General features: G+C 35.9%; 1 protein-coding gene across 17 annotated transcripts in view; it reads left to right on the forward strand.

The window, feature by feature from the left end:
• Nucleotides 1-25,578, forward strand: part of PTPRC (protein tyrosine phosphatase receptor type C) — a 114,567-nt gene that overhangs the window by 66,072 nt on the left and 22,917 nt on the right. For all 17 annotated transcript variants that reach the window (XM_089312046.1, XM_089312048.1, XM_089312051.1 and 14 more), the window contains 12 exons: nt 1,268-1,483; nt 3,425-3,553; nt 5,015-5,152; nt 9,164-9,283; nt 11,044-11,217; nt 13,031-13,239; nt 16,869-16,929; nt 20,738-20,846; nt 21,821-21,855; nt 23,719-23,828; nt 24,400-24,490; nt 24,580-24,656. In XM_089312046.1, coding sequence (XP_089168172.1) covers nt 1,268-1,483; nt 3,425-3,553; nt 5,015-5,152; nt 9,164-9,283; nt 11,044-11,217; nt 13,031-13,239; nt 16,869-16,929; nt 20,738-20,846; nt 21,821-21,855; nt 23,719-23,828; nt 24,400-24,490; nt 24,580-24,656 — 1,469 coding nt within the window. The remainder of the gene's footprint in view (nt 1-1,267; nt 1,484-3,424; nt 3,554-5,014; nt 5,153-9,163; nt 9,284-11,043; nt 11,218-13,030; nt 13,240-16,868; nt 16,930-20,737; nt 20,847-21,820; nt 21,856-23,718; nt 23,829-24,399; nt 24,491-24,579; nt 24,657-25,578) is intronic.

The following is a 25,578-nucleotide window of genomic DNA, read 5'->3' on the forward strand; positions in this document are numbered from 1 at the left end:
TATCTTCTAGTTGCTGGTTTACTCCTCAAATGGCCACAACAGCCAGTGCTGGGACAGGCTGAAGCCAGGAGCTTGGAACTACATCCAGGTCTCCCATGTGGGTGCAGGTACCAAGTACTCAGGCCATCTTCCACTGCTTTCCCAGGTGCATTAGCAGGGAGCAGGGTTGGAAGTGGAGTAGCTGGAACTCAAACCAGTGCCTATAGTGTGACAATGTTCACACTTCATGTTGCTTAGTTCATGTGCTTTTTGATGACTAGAGTTCTGTCCACCTCTCATGCATCATGCTTCCTGCATTTCTAACTCAAGTCCTAAGGGACAGTGGAAGTTTTCCAAACACATGCTCTTCTCTCCACCCTCTGTGTCAACTCCTGCTTTTTCCTCTACACTTGGAATCCTTTACAATCCTCATCCTCCTACTCTTGTATCTCTTTTTCTATTCCATGCTTACGTTTTAGAACACAAACTGAGTCAAACTCTTTTGTCAGTGATCTCCAATATGAGTAGATTCATTTTTATTTTTTGCATAATCTTAGGGCATCTGTATGTGTCCTATACTTCTGTGTCTGTCTCCAAATTGGACTGTACTTTCTAAAAGTTGATCTTATCTGACTTGTCCTTATAGTATCAGTGTTTGGGACAGTGTCTTAAACATAATAAGGCTTGAATAACTTTTGTCAAACAAAAATGAGTGGATAAATGAATTTTTGTTACAAAATTATTTTTACCAGTCAATGGAAATTGTTGATAATAAAGAAAGGTGTTTAGGAGAATTCATTATCAGCAGAAGTTTACATAATAAAGGCAATGAATGAGGGGCTATGGTGTCTGGATCATTAATGTTCCACATATTTGGAAAAATAGTTATTAAGCTACATTTTAGAAAATAAAGAAGATTGTATAGCACCAACCATTTGGACACTAATTCAAATACCAATGACAGATCTTATGAATTTATGGTGATCAATAAAGATTGGACTTTGTTCTCATGGAATTTATAATCCACTTTGGAAGACAGACATTAATGCAGTAACCTTCTGAATACAAGTTCATAAGCTAGGGTCCTAGTTAGGCAAAGTAAAGAGAGTTTTGATTTAATGTTATGGAGATACCAGGAGTGTTTCTTCTTTTTTTCATGTTCCTAGGGAACTTGAAATGATAACATGATTGATAATTTTGAAAATAAATGTTAAGACATTTGCATTGCATGTGATTTTATTCATTCTGGAAAAAAAAAGATAATTCTCCCTGTTTTATTTTCTTTCAGCTACAAAATATGCTAACATTGCTGTGGAATATACCCAGATTAAAGAAAATGAGTCAATTACAGCAAAGCTAAAGGTTCAAGAGGAAGTGGAATGTTCACCTCTAATTTGCAAAAATAATTCATTATATCTGCAAGGATGTGAACAAATCAGTATTAACATATCTCATAATTCATGTGTTAGTCCACCCAAAAGTTTAGTCTTAGTTGCACCACCAGGTAAATATCAATTTATTTCTACTTGTATATTTACAAGAAGTATGATAATTTCATGTGTGGGTGTTCTAGTGGTCTCAGGAATCAGCTTGATGAGAGACCTGGGCTGAAAGTCAGCAGTGGGTGAACTTCTGGTCTCCGACTACAGTCACTCTAGAGAGTGATAGAGGACCTCCTCTCTAGGGCTCTGCATTGCCTCTCCTGTTTCCTCTGTAGAAAGCTTCATGCAGATTAGAAATAATTTGTCCTATTTGTGGCTATTCATGAACTCTGTGTGTGTGTGTGTATGTATGTCCGTATTTATCCTGGTAGATAGAGCAGCTTCTCTGGGGTATGTTAGGAGAAGACACAGAATGTGGGATTTGATGTTTGTGGGAGGAACCCAATACATTCATAAGAAAATAGAGCTAAAGTGAAGACGAAGCAGTTGTTGCTTCTTAAGCCACTGCTGGGGAGAGGAGTGGGAGGTGGCAAACAGACTCCTCAGAAGCCCTTCTTAGAGATGTTTTGACAAAGGTGTCAGGTTGCCGTGTGGTTTAAAAAGAAATCTCTCGCCCTTTATTAATTTAAGATGATTGGCTGATTAGCATTTAATATGTTAAGATCTGATATATCTTGAAAAAAACATTCAATTTATTCATTTTCCCTAAATACTACTGAAATAAATCATCTGTTAAATGTAGAAAATGACAATACTTAGAGATTCAATCCCATACAGGAAACTCCCCCATATACTGTGTGAGTAGCTGTTCTATTAACAATCAAAGGGTAAACAAAAAATCAAAGGAACAAATAAACATAACATGAAGTGATTGATTTCAAATGTGCCAAAGCTGCAATTTTATGTAGGCACTTGCTTACGTCTTGGTTTAAAAAGTGGCATACATTTCCTCACCAGCAACTGACTCCATCAGCACCTTGACTTTGCACTTCTCAACCTCCAGAATTCTGAAACAAAAGCTCCCCTTGTTTAGGCTACTCAGGCTGTGGTTTTCTGTCATAGCAGTCTGAGCAAATATAATTTCCCATTTTGGATGAGAGAATTTGAGAAAATGAAATCATGGTTAACTATGTTTGACTTTATGTATCATGTTGGAAAATTCATATTTCTACTTGTGAAATAAATGATTTTGATTTTGTATCAAAAAATGTTTAAAAATTCACAGCAGAATTCATCAAAAGTGCCTGCAAGAAGAGTCTCTAAGTGATTGTTCATTTAAAAGGCATTAGAATTATACAGTCTTGGAATGTCTAATCTTACGGGAGCCTGGGGACCATTTAGACCAGTTGTTCTGTGTATTCCGTTTCAAACTTATTTAAGACACTATGAAAAGCTTTGGATCATCTCCTAGCAAGAACAACAAAAACAATTATGCATATATGCACATAGAAATTGTACATCATTTAGAGCTTTCAGCTGCCTGTTTTTGTAAATAAAGTTTTACTGGAATACAACCTTGGCTATTAAAAAACAGCATAAATTTGAAATGAAACACTGCCAACATGTATGGTGTAAGAACAATGATAATTTTTTGGTGAAGAACCTCCACAGCATTTCTATAATGATGCATAAATATTTAAAATAGTGGACTTGTTAATTATTCTTATTTGATAATTACACAATACAAGTATCCAAATATAACATTATCCCCATAGATTTGTACAACCATTATGCGGCAGTGAACTAAACATCATGTATACAAAGTATTAAAAATCACATTGTCCTCAGAGATTTGTGCAATCATTAGGTGTCAACAAACTAAAAACGATGCTAGTAATAACTTAAATAAAAAAGAAATACAACTCTGAGTTATTCCACTTTTTCAGAAGCAATTACAGAGCTTGTCAAATGTTATGTGATGAGTATAATTTTGGTGACTTTTAATTGAGAATATGCCCTGCTATGAGACAGTAGTCAAGTCAGTTTCTGTGTCTTCTTCACAGTGCGTGAAACCTTTAAGCTGACTGACTGCACACTAGATAAAACAGCAAACACTTCTATTTGCTTACGATGGGAAATGAATGCCAGGCCCCTTTGTGAAGAAAACAAAATTAAGTACAAATTTGAATGTGGTAAGAATACAAAATTGTTCAGAGAATTTTTATGTAGTAGGTCTCTCTCTCTCTCTCTCTCTCTCTCTCTTTCTTTCTCCTCTCACACACACACACGCACATCAGTGGGGAGGGAAGTATGTGGAATGTTTAGAATCAAATAACTGTATTATCTATACCACTCAAACAAGAGATAAATGCTCCCCTTGAAAACTCAATATTTAAGTTCATTTCTTGCACTTGTTATATGCAAGCATTGTGGAAAAGTTAGGAGAGAGGCGTGTTATGAAAGAATAATGGCACACATACTCTGTTAGAAGAAATGAAAAGACGATATGCATCAAGAGTGCAAGACTTTCTCACCCTCCATCAACAAAATCCAGTACAAGTTCAAGAAAACTTGGAAAGAAAATAGAAAAACCTCAGGTGCTTTTCTAATAATGAATTTGGCTTATGTTTAGGTAACCAACAATTGAGATGACATTAGATTTTAAGTGTATTTGGTTGGATTTAGTGAGATGAAATCTCAACCTCTTGGTGTCAGACTGTCTGCCAGGTCATAGTTGGCAAACCAGACAGATGTGCACGTCTCCACACAGAGGGTGGGTGTGGCCCTGTGTGTGAGTGTCACGCTAAGGAGAAGATGTAGAGCTGCGTTGCAAGCGATATGAGGAAAGCAAGAGCAAATACATCGTGGAAAAGAGGTAAAAACATGATTGAGAAAATCTTCTCAGTAGAGCCTGACCAAGATGTAAACCCAGGCTTCGGACAGAGAATGAACTGACACTTTATCAGTTAAATTAAGGACACCTTTAAATGAAGCTTTACTCGAGAAATATTGTCATAAAAGTTAAGTGTAGCAAAACAACTTTCAGGGGGCAAATGTTTAGCCAAGCAGTCAAGAGGCTGGTTACGAGGCCTGCACCTCACATCAGAGTGCCTGAGTTCAATTCCCAGCTCTGCCCTTACCCCCAGCTTCCTGCTCTTGCTCACCTGGAAGGCAGCAGTGAGGGCTCCCCTACTTGGGCTCCCGCTGCCCACATGGGACTCCTGTCTCCTGGCTTCAGCTCCAGCCTGCCAACAGCCATTGCAGGTATTTAGGGAGTGAGCCACATCAGAGTTCTCTTGCTGTCTCTCTATTTCTGTCTCTGTCTCTGTCTCTTCTCTCTCTCTCTTTTTCTGTCCCTGAAATAAATAAGCTTAGAGACCACACAAAGCTCGGGATCCTGAGCTACCTACTCTCTCTCACCTTTAATCTTGGGAACCAGTCTCTGGCTGTGGGGCCCAGATCTGCAGTTCAAAGAATCATGATGATGATGATGATGATAATAATAATTTTCAGTGTCTTTGACTTATTATTTAAACAATATATGTAGGTTTTCCACATGATAGATATCAATATTATAAATATGTAATCTAAAATAAAGCTGAACATAATGTTCTATATTGATATACTATTTTTGCTATGCTTATTTCTTTCAGATGGTAAAAAATGTGAAGATAATACATTTAATAAAACGGACTTTCATCCCAACAGTAACTATACTTGTGATGCAAAAGTATTCTATAACAACTATATGTTTATCCATGAAAAGAAAGTTATTCTGACAGATTTTGGAAGTGAGTATATTACTTATATTATATGTAAAATTGCTTTCTCTTTCACATTCTTATAAATCTTTGAGTGTCACAGAAAATGAAGGTATAGATTGAGAAAATAGATTTCAGAAAATAAATTTCTATCAGGTTTTAAAGTTGAATTTAAGAACTAATTACACAAGGCCCAAACAATCTTTTTCAAATTGTAGACTATTCTGAGGTTGTGTTGGAAACAAAATTGTGAACTATGTAAAATACTTTGTTCACACATTTCCTATGTCATGTCCTTGGTCTCCCTGTAGCATCATTGGCCTCTTGTACATCTGCTCCCTTTGCCCCTCTCTCAGATCCTGCCTCTGTCTGACAGAAGTGAGCAAAGAAGCTGATAAAATGCAGTATAAGCTGAAGGAAAAATAATAATTACCACCAAATACCCAAGAATCTAAGTCAGATTATATTGCTTACCATACATAATGTTTTATAAATAAAATAAAAACATATAAATATATAAGTATATATAAAATATATAAATAAAAATATATACAAATAAAATAAAAGTATGAAAAATAATGGAATCCAGGAAGATGGAATTGGGAGGAAGTGAAAAGCTCTAAGATTGTACTCTTCATTGTAAGTGTAGTGATTCCAATTGAGTTAATAGGTTGCGGGTGGGAGGGGCGTTATGGGGGGGAAGCCATTGTAATCCATAAGTTGTACTTTGGAAATTTATATTCATTAAATAAAAGTTAAAAAAAATTTTAGTAGAAAAATAACGACTGAAAAAGTAGAAATAAATGCATTGTCTATAAATTGTAGACTAAGATCATGGAATATATAAATTTCCATTTATCACAGGAGGAACTGAGGATGGAGGAGAAGTTGATGGTCGAAGAGGAAGATAGATGAGAATGAGAGATAGATGATAGATAGATGTAGATTGATAGGTAGATAGATAAATAGTTAGAAAGAATACTAAGCATAAAATAATAGGTAAGAGAGTAGAAACATCACAATATACTAAAATCGCAATAAATTTAAGTGGGTTACACAGCTATTCAGATTTGAGTAAAGCAGAAATATATTTTGGGACAATTTTGTAGCCTTAAGGAAAATAAGATGATATTTTAGAGAAAATTGTTTATCACTTTGTTATATATATAAAATGCATGAAAATCACCAGAAAGCACTTGCCAGAAAAATGCAATGATAGCACAAGGGTGAAAAAAATACCAATGCTTAGAGCAAAAAAAAAAAAAAAAATAGAGAGAGAGAGAGAAAATAAAAATAATAAGAATTTATTAACATAACAACTGGCTTTCTTTTTTTAAACTTTTATTTAATAAATGTAAATTTCCAAAGTACAGTTTATGGATTACAATAGCTTCCCCTCCCCCGTAATTTCCCTCCCACCCTCAACCCTCCCATCTCCCGCTCCCCCTCCCATTCCATTCTCATCAAGATTCATTTTCAATTCTCTTTATATACAGAAGATCAATTCAGTATAAAATTAAGTAAAGATTTCAACAGTTTGCACCCACACTGAAACACAAAGTGTAAAATACTGTTTGAGTACTAGTTATAGCACTAATTCACATTATACAACACATTAAGGACAGAGATCCTACATGAGGAGTAAGTGCACAGTGACTCCTGTTGTTGACTTAACAAATTGTCACTCTTGTTTATGACATCAATAATCACCCAAAGTTAACAACTGTCTTTCAAAAGGAATAATAAAGTAGCCAGACATCTGGTAAAAAAGCTTTTCCCCATTCGATTTAAATGAAAAAGAAAGTAAAATTTAAGAATAAATTTAATAAAAGAAATATGATAGTTATACACTGAAAATATAACACATTTTCATATGACTTAATAGAAATATACTGGAGTGTATTTATTCTGAAATTTATTCCTACTTATAATTATGTTTTCTTAATTTCATTTTCACATTTTTATGGCTAGAGTATATAAAATGACTTTTTGTATGAACCTTGAAATGTGCCACATAGCTAAGCTTATTTATTAATGATATTTTTGTAAAGTTTTTGAGTTTTTGATACAACAGATGAAAGTGATTTAAAAGAGACAACTGAGGACTAAAGAGAATTTCTAAATATGTCTCCCCATAATCCTCCAAAATAAAATCACAAAAGAAGCCAATAAAACTGTATAAAAACTTGAAAAAATAATTTTATATTAAATATTGATATTATCACAGTCTTTATTAATCAACAAACAGAAATCCCAGAAAGCTGTTTTATGTATTTGATAAAATACAAAAGTATTTCAGTAGGGGGAGGGTAGTCTTTTCAACCAATGATCTTGGGGTTCCTGGAGGAAAAAAAATGAATATCAGACTTTACTTCTCCACAGGCACAAAAAATTAGCTCGAAAGGGATTGCAGACCGGAAAGCTGATGGGAAAACGTCTAGTCAGGGATGTAGGAGGATAGCTTTGTACCTTTCATGGAGGCAGACATATTTAGGACACAAAAAGCAAGAATACAAAAAGAAAAAAATTAATGAATTGAATTTTATCAAAAGTGAACACTCCTGCTCTTTGAATGAGGCTGGTAAGGCAATAAAAGAGCAAGCCATAGATCATGGAAGACTGACTACAGGTAATGTTTCAACACCAGAAAAATATATTTCCTGGAATATATTGAGAGCTCTTTCAGATCCAAATAAGTCATCAAATAGGCTGATTAACAACGTACAGATATTTTGAATATATACCTCACAAAAGAAGATATACATGTGACTAACAAGCATATAAAAGCATATGAAACATCACTAAGCATTTGGGAAATGCAAATTTTTTAAATAATTATTTTATTTATTTGAAAGACAGAGTTACAGAGGGAGGTAGAGCCAGAGAGAGAGAGAGAGATCTTCCATCCTCTGGTTCACTTCCCAAATGACCACCATGGCCAGAGCTGAGCTGATCTGAAGCCAGGATGCAGGGGCCCAAGGACTTGGGCCATCCTCTACTGCTTTCCCAGGCCATAGCAGAGAGCTGGATGGGAAGAGGAGCAGCCAGCACACAAACTGCCGCGCCCATATGGGATGTAGGTGCTGCAGGCTGGGGTTTTAACCCATTGTACCACAGCACCATCCCCAGGAAATGCAATTTAAAACAACTATGAGATGAAGATGACATTAGCATCCTCTCAATTACTAAAATTAGAAAAGTGAGGGTGTGAACTAATGACCCAGCAATTGCACTCCAGTTACACAAGGGCAAGCAGATTCATCCATCATAGCTCAAATACTGGCAGCAACCCAAATGTTCATTTATAGTTGAATCATAGATAAAATGAGGTATCTCTTTATAATGTAAAACCAGTAAAAAACCAATAAAAAAGAAGTAGCCCATGATACATGCAAAAATATAAATCCAGAGCATTATGTTAAGTGCAATATGCTGAACATGTAAAAGTACATAATGTTTCATTTTATTTATCCAAAATGGAGAAAATACAAATGAATCTACAGTAACAGGAAGTAGATTTACTGTGAAGTGACACAGGGTATTTGAGTTATGATAGAAATGTTCTATACCTTGATAGTGGTGATGGCTAAATGGATGGATACATTCAACAAAACTCATCAAACTGTATCTCAAGGGAGTGCATTTTAATATAAATCAAATCATAAATTTCACTTATTATTTATAACATTCTTCATCATCTGGTTACTGGAAGAATCAATAAGTGCCACCTACATGGTGACTGTCAAATTCACCAGTGCTACAATGTCAGATTTTCAGTACAGTGAGACTTAGAAATCCCAACATATATGGACAATCGGAGGAAGAAGTGTTCTCAGAGATCTTTAAGTCAGTGTAATGTAGTTCCCACAATGCCACACTGGTGTCACATTACTCTAAAGCAAATCTAATGAGTCTGGATGTTTTTCTTTATTTCATTATTAATTAGCCAAAATGTTATTATTAATAATGCAGACAGGCAGTATGAAGAATATTTTCTCCTTGTCTCATTTTTCGTATTCTATATTCGTTCTCTTTTAACAGTTCCAGAAGAACCTAAGTTTAATATTTGTTTAAGTGATAGTCCAGTTAAAGGATCAATTACCTGGACACCTCCTCAAAATATATTTCATGGATATACGGTTTGTCATCAGGCAAAGTCAGGTAATTGTGTCAAATTTAATTGACAGAGAGGTGAAGAATTCAAACATACCAGAAATGTGGATTGAACCAGGGAACCAGAGAGCTCTCTGCACGGAGACTGTGGTGGGCATCCTATTAGCCTTGATTTTTAAACTCCTGCCATTCACTAAAGGTTTATCAGTCCCAGAAAAGACTGAAATCCAGAACATCTCTCTTCATTGCCTTTCTTCAAGATGTCTCAGTTCTGGAAGATGATGCTCATTTCTGGCTGGCTAATATTGTGTGACTTGTCATGGTTTGTACTCAGTATTCAAACCCTTACACAAACAACAAGAAACACCCTCCAAATCTTATTCCACTTAGGGCACATGTGGATTCATTTCCACATGGAATCTTGGAATATAGTTTACTTTATAATGAGACTTCTGAAAAATAATGTAGTGAGAAAAAAAAAGTACCACAACTAGTTCAATCAGACACCTTCAAATGAGAGGTGATTTAAGAGAACACACGTCTCCCAGAGAGTTAAGTCAAAACTGCAGGAAACAGTAAGCATCAATGATGCGTCTTAAAGCAGCCTCAACACCTTGGACATCCCTGGCTAATTCTTTACTTTTTGGTTACAGTAGGAGTAAAACCAGCAGCTCATAGAACTCTTCCTGTATGCTTAGATGTTCTGTGAGAACATCTTAATTTATGTGCCATCATGACTTCCATCCATAACTTATGTCACCCATAACCCCCAAATGAACACTTAAAATACTTCATGCATACAGTCCACTGGGTGGAAGGACCAAATATAAATTTCAAAATTTGAAAAGTCAAAATAACCCACTTTAGTGTGTTATTTTAAAGATTCCTTTGATTACTTTTATTTTAAAAACAGAATGACAGGGAGAGAAGGAAGAGGAGAGGGAGCGGAGGAAGAGACGTATAGCTCCCTCTTACTTAGTGTTAATCAAAGGTACAGCTATCCACATAGAATGCTTGTATGGGGCCTGAGGGAAGAGATGATGGAGTTCTATCTCTTTCTCACTGCCTCTCAAGGAAAATTAAAATGAATCTAAAACATTTAAGAAAACATACACACTTAAACGTGCTCCTTCCACTCACATACCTTCCTGGCCAGAATCCATATCCTAGTCAGGTTTGTCCCTAAATTTTAAATATTCCTTCATTCATGTGCAAGATTTTAATTTCTACTTTACACCTATTCGCTTTCACTCATATTTCAACAAACAGCTAAGATCCTCGTGCCACATATATCTTTCCTGCATTCTCACCACACCATGGGTTTCTATAGTGGTACTGTTAATGCTGTAGAGTAGATTTAGTTACTGGTGAAAAACCACGAACTTCATCTAATGTAAGTAGTTAATACTGATGATCAAAAGATCAAAATGTAAATACCAGACAGGTTTTCTAAAAAAAAATGATAATTCTGAAGTATCACAACTCACTGCTGTCATAGGATCCACTTGGGCTATGTTGTCTCAGAAAGCAAATAGATTGTCTTCTCAAAAGTGTTTGGACCTACTAGATATTTTATGTAACAAACTAATTATTTGAAACTGAAATTTTTGAATATTTGAGTTTATAATAATTAAATGTATTCAATACCTTTGATTGATAATTACATGGGCTAAGAAGTTCAAGGAAGAACTTATTCTTCAATTGCTAATTAATGGGAGTCTGTTTGGAATGGTATTATGTCGATACCACATTGAACACATGATGATACTGACTTTTAATTAATTACTAAATTATTGTTGTCTTTGAAGTAAATGAAGGATCTAAAAAAAACTGCAGTAATCTGGAAAAAAATATGAGCAAATATGATTTTGAAAAATTGGAACCTTTTACAACGTATTATGTAACATTATATGCATATGTCAATGGGAAAGTGCAGCGTAAAGGAAGTGCTTCAAGCTGTCAGTTGACAACAAGCCCAGCACGTAAGTTATACATTGTAATTCTTCCCAGGGGTGGCCAGGAACCCTGAACCAACTTTTCAGCCTATTGACCTCTCCCTGATGCTTCATTTGGGAAACACCTTGACCTGGTTCAGTTAGTAACATCTAGTATATATAATAATTTCAAATAAAATTATTTTAAATTGAAACCTGAATTTCCTATTTTTGTTTATTTTTTCATTTAATTTTAATTTTAATGAATTTTAACAATTCAGTATGACTTACACATACACGTCTGAGATCATAATAATATTCCCTTCCTCATTCCCCCTCATCTTCCTTCCATCTATCTTTCTTCTTTTTTAGTTTTGGAGATAAGATATTTTAAATTTATATTACTGTAAAAACCCTTAATATTTCACCCAATAAGAAGCTTAACAAATAAAAAGCAAAAAGACTCTAGTTTAGTGGGAATGTACACAATGACTATAAAGAATAGTTGATGGAAAAATGACTATTTCACCCATATGCAGTTTTTTAGTCAATTAGTCATTCATAATTTCTTTCACTGACATAGAGCCAATGACAGTGTAGCATCTAAGTATTTCCTATGTCGTTGCAAGATAATAATTAAGTTCATTTGGACTCTAAGCAATTTCCTCTCAATAATTTATGCTCAGGAATCATGTTATGCAGATTGCAATCCACATAATTATACATCACATCTTCACTTGATAAACACTTTCTAAAATATTTTGTTAGTATTTTCTTCTGTTTGTGACACTGATCTCCTACTATTTTATGTCACTTTTCTATTCAAGGTTTCTTTTTGATAGCATTTGGCTCTTGCCACTCTATGGTGTCTAGATAGTTAACAAGCCCACAGCTAAATCTGCAGTCAGGGAGCTGTTAAGCCCCATCCAGGACAGGGACGAAGAAACACCCCTGTGAAAAATCAGGGCATCGGTAACTCCAGAAACCCTGCAGGCAATGGGCTTATGAAGAAAAGTTGTCCCATTCATTACTAAATGTAAAATACAATTCACATCATGTAGACTCTGGTTTAAAAAGGCCAGGTCCTGGAGCTCCATGCCCTTGTTGCTTTCCTGAGTTTTTGTGATATTACAGATAACAAACACAATTGGTGGCTACTCTTCAAGAATCCAGCTGGGTGTTTAGCAATGTAAGCACTTCCAGAGAGGTCAGTGTGGATTATATGACTTCCCAGCTCCACTCTTGGACATTTCTCTGCTCTCTCATTCTGCATACTCTACCCCCAGCATAATCTATGTTGATACCAAATGAATGAATAGGTGGTTTATGCTTAGATGTTCTGTGAGAACATCTTAATGTATGTGCCATCATGACTTCCATCCATAACTTAGGTCATCCATAACCCCCAAATGAACACTTAAAATACTTCATGCAGTGCTCATACTGCCAAGAATTTAAATATGTATTTATGGAACTATTAAAATACATCTTTTGGGGCCGGCTCTGTGGCGTAGTGGGTTAAAGCCCTGGCCTGCAGTGCCGGCATCCCTTATGGGCACTGGTTCTAGTCCCGGATGCTCCTCTTCTAATCCAGCTCTCTACTATGTCCTGGGAAAGCAGTGGAAGATGGCCCAAGTCCTTGGGCCCCTGCACCCATATGGGAGACCCAGAAGAAGCTCCTTGCTCCTGGCTTTGGATCGGCGCAGCTCCGGCCATTGCGGCCATCTAGGGAGTGAACCAGCAGATGGAAGACGTTTCTCTTTCTGTCTCTACCTCTCTCTGTAACTCTTTCAAATAAATGAAATAAATCTTTTTTTAAAAAAAAAGAAAAAAAAAAAGACATCTTTCTTCATGTTGACAGCTCCAAGCATGGTCCAGCATGTGATCATCTCCCAGAAGTCAGATAACAGCATATCTGTCAAATGTGATAAGCCTGAAAAGATCAATGGGCCCACTCTACAGTACTATTTGATAGTCAAAACTGGAAGGAGTGAATTTAGAAAGGAGAATAAAAACAACTGCAAATTCCTTTTAGACAATCTTGAATACTCAACCGACTATGAGATTCAGGTAAGATCATGCTGTCTATAATGCTGCAATTCTCGCATATCATAATGATTAGCATTTTGTGCTTGAAAAAACATTAAGGTCAGTGCTCAGGAAGTTCAGCGTGATCAAAAGCATTATGAACCTAAGAGGTGAATTGCTGTGGTCTTAATTTTGTGTTTATGAAATGCATGGAGTTTGTATGCCTTAAACAAAAGGTATCTTGGTAGGAAAAAGTCCAAAAAAATAAGTTAATGGTAGTAAAGGGATGGAAATTTAATTCGATTATGGTGTTTGAGAATGCATCCTTTGGAAGTGATTAGATCGATTTGGGTCGTTAGAATGGCACCCCTATGATTGAATCCTGCTGGCTTCTTAAGAGACACACAGGTGTAGACAGACATGCTCCCTCTCTCCATGTAGGCTCCATACTTCTCCAAGGCTCAGCGAGGAAAAATACCATCACCAAGGACCCAATAGAGACCACTCAATCTTGAACATGAACCTTCTCATGTTTAATAATCTTTTTGTTTATATTATAAAAAAGAAGTGATAATGGAATCACAATTTGAAAGTTTCAAAACTGGCTCCAATCTCTTTCTCCCTAGAATTAAAAACATTAATTGAAGGTAAATGTTTTGCAAGAATATCTGGAACTGCAGGATAATTTAATTTTGCCTAAATTTTTGCTCTTGTGTCAAGAAGCAAAACTTTATAACAGTTTATTATTTTCTCTATGTGAATTTTTCAATAGCAAAAACTGCACACATACTTTGAGGATAAAAAATGCTAGAAACAAATATTATGACATACCAGTGACGGAGAGAATTAAAATTATACAAAATCTCACTATCTACTGATCATATTTTATGTATATACTTGTACTTTTATGATATATGAAGACATATCTATATATCTAGTGAATAGATTATCAAAACTATAAACATACAGTTTGGAAAGCCCTATTTTTCAAAATCACTATAGTATGCATATCTTCTCCTTGTTAAATATTTTGCTGTGATGGACTTGTCAATGGTTACATTGAGGTCTATGACATGGTTTCAGCATGGTTTCTATTAATTATAGCCTATGTCTAAAATAAATAATATTCAATAAACACACCTATAATGGCAACATTTAAAAATATGTCCTTTTTTAAATTTTAACTTTTATTTAATAAATATAAATTTCCAAAGTACAGCTTTTGGATTATAGTGGATTTTTCCCCCAATAACTTCCCTCCCACCTGCAACCCTCCATCTCCCGCTCCCTCTCCCATCCCATTCACATCAAGATTCATTTTCAATTATCTTTATATACAGAAGTTCAATTTAGTATATATTAAGTAAAAATTTCAACATTTTGCACCCACACAGAAACACAAAGTGTAGAGAACTGTTTGAGTATTAGTTATGGCATTAATTCACATTGTACAACACATTAAGGACAGAGATCCTACATGAGGAGTAAGTGCACAGTGACTCCTGTTGTTGACTTAACAATTGACACTCTTGTTTATGGCATCAGTAATCACCCTAGGCTCTTGTCATGAGTTGCCAAGGCTATGGAAGCCTTTTGAGTTTGCCAACTCTGATCTTATTTAGACAAGGTCATCATCAAAGTGGAAGTTCTCTCCTCCCTTCAGAGAAAGGTACCTCCTTCTTTGATGGCCTGTTCTTTCTGCTGGGATCTCACTCACAGAGATCTTTCATTTAGGTTTTTTGTTTTTTGTTTTTTTGTTTTTTATTTTTTATTTTTTTATTTTTTTGCCAGAGTGTCTTGGCTTTCCATGCCTAACATACTAAGATGGGCTCTTCAGCCAGATCCAAATGCCTTAAGGGCTGATTCTGAGGCCAGAGTGCTGTTTGGGACATCTGCCATTCTATGAGTCTGCTGTGTATCCCGCTTCTCATGTTGGATCGTTCTCTCCTTTTTTATTCTATCAGTTAGTATTTGCAAACACTAGTCTTGTTTATGTGATCCCTTTGACTCTTAGTCCTTTCATTATGATCAATTGTGAACTGAAATTGATCACTTTGACTAGTGAGAAGGCATTGGTACATGCCACCTTGATGGGGTTGAATTGGAATCCCCTGGCATGTTTCTAACTCTGCCATTTATCATTTCTATTTGAGAAGGTCTTAGAAATGGATTTGTAGGATCAAAGGAATTTATACATATTTTAAGATATTTTAGAGATATATCACCATTTTTTGATAAAAGTTACCAAATTACCTTTCTTAACAGTGTTTGAAATGAATGTTTCTTGTAAATGTCAACAACACTAGACATGTCTTTTTTTCTTTGCTGTTTAGTAGGTGAATTATGGTATTGCTATCTTTAGTTGTTTAATGATATTTCTTAAGCTTTTGTTGAAGGTAAATGTAGTTTTGTTATCTTTCTTCCAGATTTCTTTTGGGAACCTCTTTGCATATTAATTACACTAAACTCTATGTCATCTGTGTTGTGAATTTTGTTTTCAGTTATAGTCTATCTTAATTTTCTTCATAGCATTTACAGTCATATACAATCTTTAAATTTTTATACATATAAATCTATCATTTTTTATGATTGTTTAATGGACATTTCCATAGTTAATTGTTTAATATGATACTTATAACTTTATCCACCATTGAAATTCCCAGATGATATATTAATAGTTATTTCTGTTATTATTAATTTCTTACTTTTCTGTTTCAAAGATTTATTTTGATATTTTCTGCTGACAGCTATGGAATAAATGTGTTTTCCCCCCATTTTTTTTTATTAACTAAAAAAATTAAGACTATGAATTGTCCTTTGGTAGAATTTTGGCTGTATCCCATGTTTATCTTTTTTATCACTAATTTCTGAATGCCTTCATATAAAATTTAATGAATGGCTCCATAAAGTACAATGTTCTCATTTTTGATAATTTCTAATTTGTCTATGGTTCCTATTGGCAAAGTTTTGAATTCATTTGTTGGATGTTAAGAATGTTTCTACACTTCAGGGGCTTGAATTTTTTATTGCTACTAATTATTAATTTACAAAAGACTTTTACAAATTTTGTATTTTGGAATTTGCAGAATATTTTTTACAGATCAAGGTTTGATAAATGAATATTTTATGAATACTAAGGAAATCATATATTCTCTATAGAATAAATGTTTAGATGTATGTGTGTCAAATTTCTCATATTTACCATTAGTATTTTCAATGATGTTAGTCAGATATATTTTTAGGTAAATTTTAATTATTGTTTAAATTGTTATTCTTACATGAATTTTACGTATTATTTTTGTAAACAGCATATGATGGAATTTCCTTTTAAAATAAAATGTGAAAATATAGCCTGTTTATTAGCAAACTTTAACTTTAAATTATAATATGTTGATGCACTGGATTTTGTTTCTTCATCTAGTTTCATTTACTCTTGCTGCTTATTACTGTTGCTGCTAAATGGTCTGATATTTCTTCATCTTTTTGGACTGTCTTTTCAAAACATTTGAAAACAAAAATAACATAGCCTTGAAGTTTCACCCATAAACTAGATCTATTCAGCATATTTTAATGAAAACAATGGCCTCTGGTGAGAAATAGCATTTGTTTTACATTATAATGGACACATTTACACTGGGGAACTAAATTTTCTTTTTATTGCTGACATACAGGTCTTTTGTCACAATGGGAATTTTTCTAGTAAACCAGTTGTTAAGCATCAATCAACATCCTGTAAGTCATTCCTGGGTTATTTGTTACATCTCTGTGAAATATACATGAGTGCCTAGAAAGCCACATTGTTATACATTCCTTCTTATACTTGATTGTTAAATGTTTAAATGATGGGTTTTCTAGAAATATATTTTACATTTTCTGGATAAATTTATGAATACATGAGCATCATATTAAAATATAATATCTTAAATTCAAATTGTGAGGTACAATTACTAAAGGATTGTTGATTTTATTAAATAATATATAAGAGGATTTATAATTACTGAATTGTGATTATGCTCATGACATTTCTTCATACAAGTACTTTTGTGTACTGTATTAGAGATTGTTACCTATTTTATCTTTTTACATTATTTTAAAAGATTTGTTTATTTTATTTATTTGAAAGGTAGAGCGACCAAAAGGGAGGAAGAGAGAGATCTTCCATCTGCTGGATCATTCCCCAATTGGCCACAATAGACAGGGAGAGGCCAGCCAAAACCAGGAGCCTGGAACTCCATCCGGGTCTCCCTCCTGGGTGGCAGGGGGCCCAAACACTTGGCCCACCTGCTGCTTTCCCAGGCACACTAGCAGGAAGCTGCACGGGAAGTGAAGCAGCTGTGACTCAAACTGGTACTCAGCTATGGGATGCCGGCATCTGAAGGAGCAGCTTAGGGGCTGGTGTTATGGTGCAGCTGAAAAAACTGCAGCCTGCAGCACAGGCATTCCTTATGTACGCTAGTTCAAGTCCCGGCTGCGCCACAGCTGATCCAGCTCTCTGCTAACGTGCCTGGGAAGGCAGCAGACGATGGCCCAAGTCCTTGGGCCCCTGCACCCACATGGGAGACCCGGATGAGACTCCTGGCTCCTGGCTTTGGATCAGCCCAGCTCTAGCCGTTGCGACCATTTAGGGAGTGAACCAGGGGATGGAAGATCTCTCTCTCTCTCTCTCTCTGTCTCCTTAATTCTGCCTTTCAATAACAATGATCATAAAAAAAGAATGGGAAGCCCTATGAATTAAAAATGGGGGGGCATTAATAAAAATGTATGAAGGAGCAGCTTAACCTGCTGTGCCACGCCAGCCCCTGTCACCTATTTTATCTTCTGTTCTGTTACGCTTGGCATAACTAGCCTCAGATTGGAGTCTTTCCTGATTTACTTTACTGAAGGTAAGATAAGCATGGGGAAAAAAAATCCCTTACGTTCAATTTTATCATAACAATGACAATCTCTATATGTCACTTTCCTCGCTCATTATTTTGCTTGCGAGAGTAACCTCTGTTAGCTGTTTCTGTGATCAGTTCTCCTTGGGATTTTCTCCATAGATGTACTAACTGCTTTCTTGGTTTGCCAATGTGGACATTCCATTTTCTGACCTGTAATTCACTTGCTCTGCCTGTGTTACCTCCTAGCTGGAGACCCTAGCATTCTGAAGAACTGGGGTCTGTCCGCTCAAGCTGCTGTTTAGGGCATAGCTTTTCCTCTGTATTTTCCACCCTCCAAAACTTGCTGGACTTGTTCCTCTAACTTACCTTATGTCGTTCTCTCTGGCGGTACAGATTCATGCCGTTTTAGTTCTTTGATACCAGCAGAGTTCCTGGAGAGAAGAGGGAAAGCAATAAGTCACAGAGTTTACCTGAATATTTGTGCATTTGTGTTCTTAATATGAGTGTTGAAGCAAGTTTGATGCTACTTAGTACTTTAGTAGAGCCAACCCCAGCTAACGGGTGAGAATGCTAAGTCATAGTCATTTGGTGCAATTTCTTTCAGAAATAGCACCTCAGGGCACTCAATTTGTCAGTAACAACCTTTTTTCATGATTGTGACTCTCCTTTATTTTTTCACTTAGTGTTTTTTTTCTGAGATGACATTTTTTAGTTTATATTACAATCAAATGCCTGTCAACTCCACTAAATTAAGAGTTCAACAACAACAACAAAAAAAAAAGCAAAAAGAACTATAGACATGCAGGAAAATAGGCAAGTACTGTAAACAATAATCTAATGAAAAGAAGTTCAAGTTCACTCATATGAAGTAAATTCTAAAATAGTCACAAACTCATTAAAACTATAGTCGTATAAAGAAAAGATTGGATGATCACCTTTCTGATAGTTTTATCCATACAATTTGGAAACAATCATGCCTAAATAGACAGACAGACAGACATAGATATATAGATACATAAATATGCCACCACCGCTCATATAGTTTGACAGTTTTAGTGAAATGAATTTGAGATAGAGATAGGACAATGAATACGTCAGGTCATTTTAGAAGCCTATTCCAGTAAGAACTTTGCCTTGAAAGCATTCACTACAGTCCATACTTTCCATTGATTTCTGCATGCATTCAGAAGTGCAGAGTTTGTGGAAATGGCTCTTTGAAGAAGGTGGCGTCATTCCTATTTCATAGACTAGGAAACTTAAGCTTAGATAATTTCATCAATGTGCCCAGTGGTGTATGAGAGAGGTGATACGCTCAGCATTTAAACTTGGGTCCGAGAATTCCCACCTAAAATTGATTTCCTAAATTCCTATTTTTATGTCTCTATCTATAGAAATTTTGAGCATGAGACCAACTATTTGGCAGATGTTCGCTGAGCTGGGCCAGCTTTCAGGTTGTAGAAGAATGGTTTCATGCCATCCCCTGACCATAAAGAAAATAGCTACCCCTTACATCCTTGCCACGTATTTTCTGGAATACATGTGAAATTATTTCACATGTTGGCTTCTCTCTCTACTCTCTGCTTCTCCCAAAGAGAGCGCCAGTCTTCTTGGAACTGGTACATTGCTTACTTTCTGTTGTGTATCCTGGGACTGCTTTCCTGTTTATTTCTACAGCCCCAATCATCTTCTACTCCATTCACCATTCGCTTATTATGCAGTGTTCATCGTCTCTCTTTCCTCGCTAGAATGTGAGTTTCATGGGCACAGGGTCTTTGTTTGAAATATCCTAAGTATCTAGAGCCATATTTGACAGAAAATACTTTTTGTAAATGGTGAGAAATTAGTAGACACCGTGTTCCAGCTGCTGTGCCAGTTGCTCACTGTGAACCAACTCATTTAACCTCATTTTAGAAATTAGAAACAGAGGTATGAAGATGAAGATTCTAGCCAAGTTCCCAACCAGAACGATGAAGCCAAGTTTACAACCAGCGCTGTCTGGGTCCTGGACTGGGGTCCTTAAGTTTCTGTACTGTTTGATCCCGTATTCCCCGTATGTGTGGAATTTAGGGTGCACTATTACAGGGGAAGGCAGAATTACAACACACCCTGTTGTTTGACCTCAGGAAGGGTGAGATTCACATTAACCTCAATAGAAATTTAAGTCAAGGTATTTTCCTAACTGTAGAATGAATCCATTTTTGTCTCTGGGTTAATTGGTTTCACACCTCAATGAGCACCTAAGAGCATTTATCTCTGTGAGGCTGGGGCCTTTCTGATCTCCTCAGGAGGCTGCACATAAAGTTGAAACTGAATAAGTTTCTCTCTGAATATTATAATATGTTATCTCCTTGATCCCTTCAAAATATAGTAACTGAAAGAGAACCAAACCTGCACAATAGCACTTTATAAAAGGACATTATTGAATGCAAGGAACCAAAAGTGCTGGCCTGCACCCTAATTCCCCTCCTCAAGTATAAAATATTCTGACTGACACAGTGAAATCACACAAACAGGAATTTATCACATCTGATCTTTTTCTAAAATTTCTAAACATCTCACAATAAATGAAAAATATTAAGTTCTTTTAAAGTGATTGTTCAAAGAATCTGGCAAATATTTGACCTCATAGGCTCTCTTCATGTACTATTTTTCATTTCTAGATAATTCTAAAGCACTGATTGCATTCCTGGCGTTTCTGATTATTGTGACATCAATAGCCCTGCTTGTTGTGCTCTATAAAATCTATGATTTGCATAAGAAAAGATCCAGGTAAGAATTGACTTATGAATTTCAAAATGACAACGGTGGTGAATAATGATGCAAGCATATTATTTTCATATTTCTCAGGCATCTGCAGAAATACGAAATACAGGAACTGGGGAGGGCAGTATGATGCCCAGTTGGTGACTGAATTCTTTCTTTTTATTCAAGAGGCAGAGAGACAGAGGCAAACAGAGCAGATCCACTGGTCCACAAATGGTCGCAAAGTCTAGGGCTGGGTCACATGGAAGCCAGGAGCCAGGGACTCAGTCCAGGTCTCCCACGTGGAGGGCAGACACCCAACTGCTTAAGCCATCAACCGATGCCCCCCCAGGGTCTGCAATGGCAGGAAGCTGGAGTTGGGAGCCGGTACTGGGAATTGAACCCAGGCACTCTTACTTGAGAGATGAATGTTCCAATCAGTGTCCTAATCACAAGGCCAAATGCCTACCCCAGTGACTGAACTTTTGATCAAAGATTTTTTGTATGATTTTATGGATGTATGGTAAATATTAATATTTCCTACATTTGCTAATGATCTTGTAGATTTAACAATAACCAGTGAGAAGAATGTGTGCCTGCTGTTTTAGTACATATAAGTGGATCAGAGGAATCTATGAATGACAAGAGCAAAAGACAGGAGGGCAGTAGCTGGGGAGGGTTATGTATTTCTTAGCCAGGAACAACCACATTTTGTGAAACACATGAGCTGCCAAATATAATCATTTTTTGCCTGTTCTCTGAATTTAGTAGATGCTTCTTGGGTGTTCTTTCCCTTCCTACTTCATTCTTCCCTCCCCTCTCTCTCCCCTGTTTCCTCTGTCCTCTCTCCTCTGCTTTTCTCTCTTTTTTTCTTTCCTGCCTCCATTCCCTCCTCCCTCCAACACATTCATTCATTAAATAAAATCAATTAATTATAATTGAATGTCACCTGACTTCTATGTTTTTAAGAAAATGGAATCTTATGTTTCTTATTTTCACAGCAACTTAGATGAACAACAAGAACTTGTTGAAAGGGGTGAGTGTGCATATTTTGCTGATGAATATTCCCTCCTTGCATTTGTATTCATTCTTTTTAAATTAATAGAGGAACACAGCTAAGTATTGACAAACAGGATAGTTGTTTGGCAAATGCCCTGGTGGTTGAATGTGTGTGGTCCTGTAACAAGATAGAAGACATGTGTGTCTATCTTCCCCACAATGTGTGTGGGGAGGCAGAGGCATGGTCTGCTGAGAATGTAAGGGAATCACAAGACCTATGCATGTGGGAGTGATGGAGGGAAAAGTATGCAAACCCACAGAGATGAGAAAGTGGAAAGCGAACCAAGGTCCTGCCCTGGTGCCATGGTGGCCACTCCCACTGAAGGCAGATTTACAGACAGGACAAAGAACAGCAATTTGACTTTGGAGAGGAAAATACATTTCTTCTGATTTTGTTTCACCTTTTACATGATATCTTTTCATTAAAAAAAAAAACCAAAACTACCATGATCCAATAAGAACAGATGGAGTTACAGACACTGAAATTATGTTTAAAAAAAAAGACAAGTAAGTCTGGGAAGAATTTTAAAACTCTTAGGTCTTGTGTTAACCTATGTTTGCAGATTTCCCTCAGGCAGTAGTAGGTGGCAAGTCCGTAGGCCAGAGCACCAGGGCTAATTCTTGGGAGCATCTTAATAGACTTGCCTTTCCTTTGCAGAAGGTATCACAACATTACATATTTACTATCCCCCACTAGCTAGGATGCAAGCTTTATGAAGGCCGGGAAGTTTCTCTTACTCATTTGTGGCTTTAACTCAGTCCCTAGCCAGTGTATGGGATTTGATGAACAAAGCAATTCAGGCAATCGAGTGTCCCGAGGAGGATTAGTTTTGATCTGCTGAAGTTAGGATGCAGGGCATAGGAGGAAGGAGAGGAATCATTTCCAGGAATGGAGGCAGACTGCAGAGTGTCAGAGAAACAGCTTATCTCAGCATTGATGCTGACTGCCCCTTGGAAAGCATTCAAACTTCCTCACCCAAAACCCATAGCAGCCTGGAAGTGGCTTTGGTTCAGAATGAGTGAATATCAGGGGTCCCAACAACCCAAAGAAGTAACTGTGCATGGCCACTTGATCCTGGTGGTTGGATAGAAAGTTTCCATGGACAGCAAGATGCCCAAAGGCAAATGAGAACAGTTGACACGAATGCTGAAGAAGTATCACCAACATTACCCCAAAAGTAGGAAAAACATCCTCTTTATATAAGTGACAACATAAATTCTCTACCCTTCTAAAATTGCTATTTTTTGAGTTCCATCTACAGCCATAGCTTTTGATGGTTAATGTGTGTTTTTAATCTTTACTGAGTTATTTCACAAACATAGTAAATAGTGGGCTTCATATCCAGGAGGCAGAACAAATGAATCCAACTTGCTTCATGGTTTAGTAGAAACTGATGCTCAAATTAAGCTGAGTCCCTTGTATAAACACATTAATCCTAATTCTGTTGATTTCATCCATACTTCTCACAAGTTAAAATGGAAAATAAGAAAATAATAATTATTACTGTAATATGGATAAATGAGAATGGTAATTCCTGTATAAACGAATGTAATCAGAGAGAATGTGGATGTTCTTACTCTAGGACTACTTGCTCTGGAATCTTTTCTTTAGGCATAGAAATGTGGAAGAACATTCTAGCAGAGAAATGACCTGAGTACATGATCTATGAGTCATTTGCTTATAGGAGAATGTTCATGTTTGAGTGAGGCTTCTCGGGCATAAAGTGTATGAGAATAAAAGGAGCTAATGATTGAATCTGTGATATAAATTCAATGAAATCTGCATGTGTGTTTAAATGACAGACATAACACTAGGCCTGAATTTTTGATGTGCTTACAGATGATGAAAAACAGTTGATGAATGTGGAACCAATCCATGCAGATATTTTGTTGGAAACTTATAAGAGAAAGATTGCTGATGAAGGAAGACTTTTTCTGGCTGAATTTCAGGTATATATAACACTTGGTATATAATAAGAAACTTTACTCAATCAAGATAATTTCAATTTAAGTGTATTTGTATAACCGTTGGCCTTTAAATTTATTCCACATAGTATCGCAACATAATCGAAGCAGATATGATTCGCAGACATTCAAAGACCTGAAGGGAGTATCCTAAGAGGTTGACAAGATCATAGTATTTAGAAAGTAAATATTAATATCAAGCTTTATTGCATGGTTATCAATTATGCAGTTGTGTCACAAAACATATTGGCTGATTTTGCGCTTCTACTCTAGATAATGATACAAGTATCTGTTTTTAAATAAATTTTAAGGTTTACATAAATTCATCCTAAATTTACTCATTTTATTTTTTCTGAAAATAGTCCATCAGTAGTTTTTAAAGAAAAAGTCATTTTGTATGACTTCTAATAATGCTAATTTCAAATGTTATATGTAGCTTGTTTATTAGTATCAAGGAGATATTCTAGATATCTCATTTGCTTAAATTGATATCAGGAAAGGGGGAAGCTAATTGTCCTAAATGTGCTAGGATTCAAGGAAACTCCATGTCTTTCAGAGCATTCCAAGAGTGTTCAGCAAGTTCTCTATCAAGGATGCTCGGAAGCCCTTAAACCAGAACAAAAACCGTTATGTTGACATACTTCCTTGTGAGTACCCACTGGGAACTGAATTTCCTCATATCTGTGCTGTTTGATTATTTATTATTTGCTTGCTCATTTTTATTTTCTTTAAACAGATGACTATAACCGGGTGGAACTCTCTGAGATAAATGGAGATGCAGGGTCAAGCTATATCAATGCCAGCTACATTGACGTGAGTAAAAATGTACAACTGACCAGTTTCTTTATATCCTCGTCATTTTGTCATTGGTAAATTTACATTTTTCATGTGTCTATGTATTCCATTACATTCCTTCTCTGTCTTGGCAAAGCTTAAAAATTTTATTAGCAAGATTTTGAATTAAGCCCATAATCTCATTGATCTAAACAACCAAATCAGTAATATTTACAAGAATTGTTATTTATCATATGCCTATTGGTATTAGTTGTAACATACGATTTTCTTTTAAAAACAAACCATTACTAAGAACTAATCCATCTAGTTCCTATTGTGGGCTGGATATCAGATTAAATGACCAGTGCACATATGTCTTGTGAGAGCCCCACATTGGTCCTGGGTGTGCACACTGTACTCATGGTACAGAGGAGACTGGGAGGCTCAGGCTGAGCAGTTACCTTGTCCTTGTCCTTTTCCACACAATTATTAAAGATTTAAGGCAAGATTCAACTCAAGTATGTCCCACTTCATTCTGTTCTGCTTCAGTGACATAGTCCTGCAATTCAGCAATGATCAACCTTATTGACACAGATTATCCATCTCTTGTATTGACCCAAAAATGTAAATATCTCTACCTGGTAAAATCATTCAGCATACTTATAAATGTAACCTATTTTATTATGCAGGGTATGAATTAAATTATTTAATTCATATTTAATTCAAATAATTTAAAATAGTACAAAAATAAAGACTGAAAAATATCTTCTCACCCAACCTGCCCTGTGCCCAGTGTCCTCACCCACCATCAGAGCTAATCTCTATGTTGCTTTCTTATTTATATAGTCAGGACTTCTTTAAATGTGAACAAGGAGGCACCAACATTTGGATTTCTTCCTTTATAGAAAAATTTTACATATTGTTCAGTCTGTTCTCCATCATATATTTTTCACCTAAAATA

Source organism: Oryctolagus cuniculus, chromosome 13 (genome assembly GCF_051225735.1).
Source record: "Oryctolagus cuniculus isolate XC-2025 breed Fujian yellow rabbit chromosome 13, ASM5122573v1, whole genome shotgun sequence".
Taxonomy (NCBI): domain Eukaryota; kingdom Metazoa; phylum Chordata; class Mammalia; order Lagomorpha; family Leporidae; genus Oryctolagus; species Oryctolagus cuniculus.